Genomic DNA, 2320 nt, shown 5'->3' on the forward strand with positions numbered 1-2320 from the left:
GGGGAGGGGTTGGCTGGGAGCTGTCAGTGCCAGCGGGGGGACTGGATGCTGCGCGTTTGCAGGCCCCCGGCCCGGCACGATCCGCTTTTTGAGCTGCCGACCGCCGCCGCCGCTACCGCTATCCTCTGTGCTTGCAGCGGCCGCGGCGACAAGGACGTCAACACGGCCATCAAGGTGCGGCGCCAGCCTTGCTGCTGGCCGCGCTGCGACAGCTCGCTGTGCCTGTGGCTTGCGCGCGGGTTGGTAGTGCAGCGGCCCTTGCAACTGCGCGGCAAACCCCGTTCTGACGCCTTCCTCATGCCCGCTGTCATCCATTTTCAAATCTCAGGCTCTCGGGATGCAGACGAACAGCATTTGAGCGTGTTCAGGCAAAGTCATGGCTGGGGTGGGCGGCCGAGGATGCTGGAGCGCAAGCAGCAGCTCAATTTGCCACTGCTGCACTCCCGAATCGCCTGCCTGCAGCTCTTCGTGTTCAGCTCAGTGTTTTATTGGAATCAAACGTGTAATTGGTTCGTCTCGAGGTCGTACAAACGCAGACACTTGATACTCAATCGGGTCTCGGCCTAAGGCAGCGCGGCATCAGCGGCACAGCCCGCGGGCCCGGGCTGAGCGATCATGGCGGACATGATCGAGTCGCTGATGCCGGCCAGCCTGTTCCAAGAGGTGCACACACCCGGCAGCAGCTGCAACCGATGTCTGCTTGTGCGGTCTCGACGCCAAAATTACATTCTATAAAGCGTGTGTGTGTCCTGGACCGCAGGGCCTTGGATCTGGGGCGCTGCAGGAGTTCTTGGACTCCATTGACAAGCAGGCTGAGCAGGTGTGCTGGTGTGCGTGCGCGCACAGCTGAGCTCGCGCCCTTGCGCATCGGGTATGGGTTCGCCTGCACCTGACATGCTGCAGCGCATCACTAGCATGCGCCGCGCGCCCCTGCTGCGCAGATCAAGCTCAGCCTCCTGGCAGCTGTCGGCGAGCAGGTGCAGCAGCAGGTGGACATCGACCCGGCGCTGCTGTCGGCGTTGGTCTCGCTGGCGTCGGTGTCGCCCTCGCCGGGCGGGCCGGAGGCGTACATAGCTGACTACGCCCGCAAGTACATGTGAGGCATAGCTTGGTCGGATTATTATGCTGACAGCTCTGCAGCCGTGCCGGCCAGTCACCCCCGTCCGTCCCGAGCCCGCCAAGGTGGTGCTTGGCGCGTCTGTTTTCGTTTGCATGCACCGTTGCAGCTGCTCTACCGCCCCAGCCACGCACGCAGCCCAGGTTCACAGACTGCCGCGGTGCACGGCGCGGCCGCGCCCCTGTTGCCCCCCCAGGGAGCTGCAGGAGCAGGTCAAGTCGCTGCAGGCGGAGCTCAAGGCGGCGCAGGCGGCGGCAGACCTGGAGGCAACGCTGCGCGAATTTCGGCAGTTCCTGGAGAACGGTGGGCCGGCCGCCACGCGTTTTCTTGCTTGGCTTTGTCGGGATTCCAGCCTCCGCAGCTGCCCCCTCAAGCATTGCAGCAAGCGCGGCTGCAGCGCTCGCAGTCGAGCGCTGTCGCACGGGGGCCGGGGCTGGCAATCACCGCCTGCGCCGCGGCCGACGTCCCCGTCCCGCCGCGCCGCGCCCCGCCGCCTTGCGCAGGCCAGTACAACGACGCCGCGTGGAGCGTGGTCCAGCTGCGGAAGATCGTGGCTGACGCGCGCGCCAAGAAACCTCAGGGTGCAGCCCAGCAGCAGCAGCAGCAGCAGCAGCACTACTACGGCTATCAGCCACCACAGCAGCAGCAGCAGCAGGAGCATGACGAGCCGGAGGTGAAGCAGCTGGCCGAGGCGTGTGCCAGCTGCGAGCGGGAGCTGGAGGAGGTTGGCGGCACTGGGAGGGGGTTGGGACCTGCTGCTGCCGCCGCTGCTGCTGCTGCTGCTGCTGCTGCTGCTGCTGCTGCTGCTGCTGCTGCTGCTGCGGCCACTGCCGCTGCCGCCGCCGCCGCTGCTGGAGGCCTGCCGGCGGCTTGGGAGGCCCCCTGCGCCCTTCTCGCAACCCTGATCAACAGGACGTCGAGAGCTCCCCCGCTCGGCCGACGCTCGCGCGCCCCTCCTCAGCTGTTGAACCCCCACCCTCAGGCCCTCTCCCCCCCCTCGCCCCCAACACACACACATACACGCCCCCAACCCCCCCGCCCCTCGACCTCGCAGGCCCTCGAGGCCGCGTGCCAGGAGGCGGTCGACGTGTCGCTGGAGGGCAGGGTGCTGACGGTCACGGCGGCGCTGCCGAGCGGGGGCGACGTGGGGGACCTCTGGGCGGCGCTGGAGCTGGCGGGGATGGAGGGGCCGCACCTGCAGTG

General features: G+C 67.5%; 1 protein-coding gene across 1 annotated transcript in view; it reads left to right on the top strand.

The window, feature by feature from the left end:
• Positions 1–615: 615 nt before the first annotated feature.
• MNEG_15499 (hypothetical protein) overlaps positions 616–2320 on the top strand; it is a gene marked incomplete at both ends in the record, with an annotated part of 2626 nt that continues 921 nt past the window's right edge. The window contains 6 exons of the mRNA XM_014036030.1: positions 616–663; positions 761–820; positions 942–1096; positions 1314–1420; positions 1621–1841; positions 2172–2261. Coding sequence (XP_013891484.1) covers positions 616–663; positions 761–820; positions 942–1096; positions 1314–1420; positions 1621–1841; positions 2172–2261 — 681 coding nt within the window. The remainder of the gene's footprint in view (positions 664–760; positions 821–941; positions 1097–1313; positions 1421–1620; positions 1842–2171; positions 2262–2320) is intronic.

This window comes from Monoraphidium neglectum (assembly GCF_000611645.1).
Source record: "Monoraphidium neglectum strain SAG 48.87 unplaced genomic scaffold scaffold05385, whole genome shotgun sequence".
Classification (NCBI taxonomy): domain Eukaryota; kingdom Viridiplantae; phylum Chlorophyta; class Chlorophyceae; order Sphaeropleales; family Selenastraceae; genus Monoraphidium; species Monoraphidium neglectum.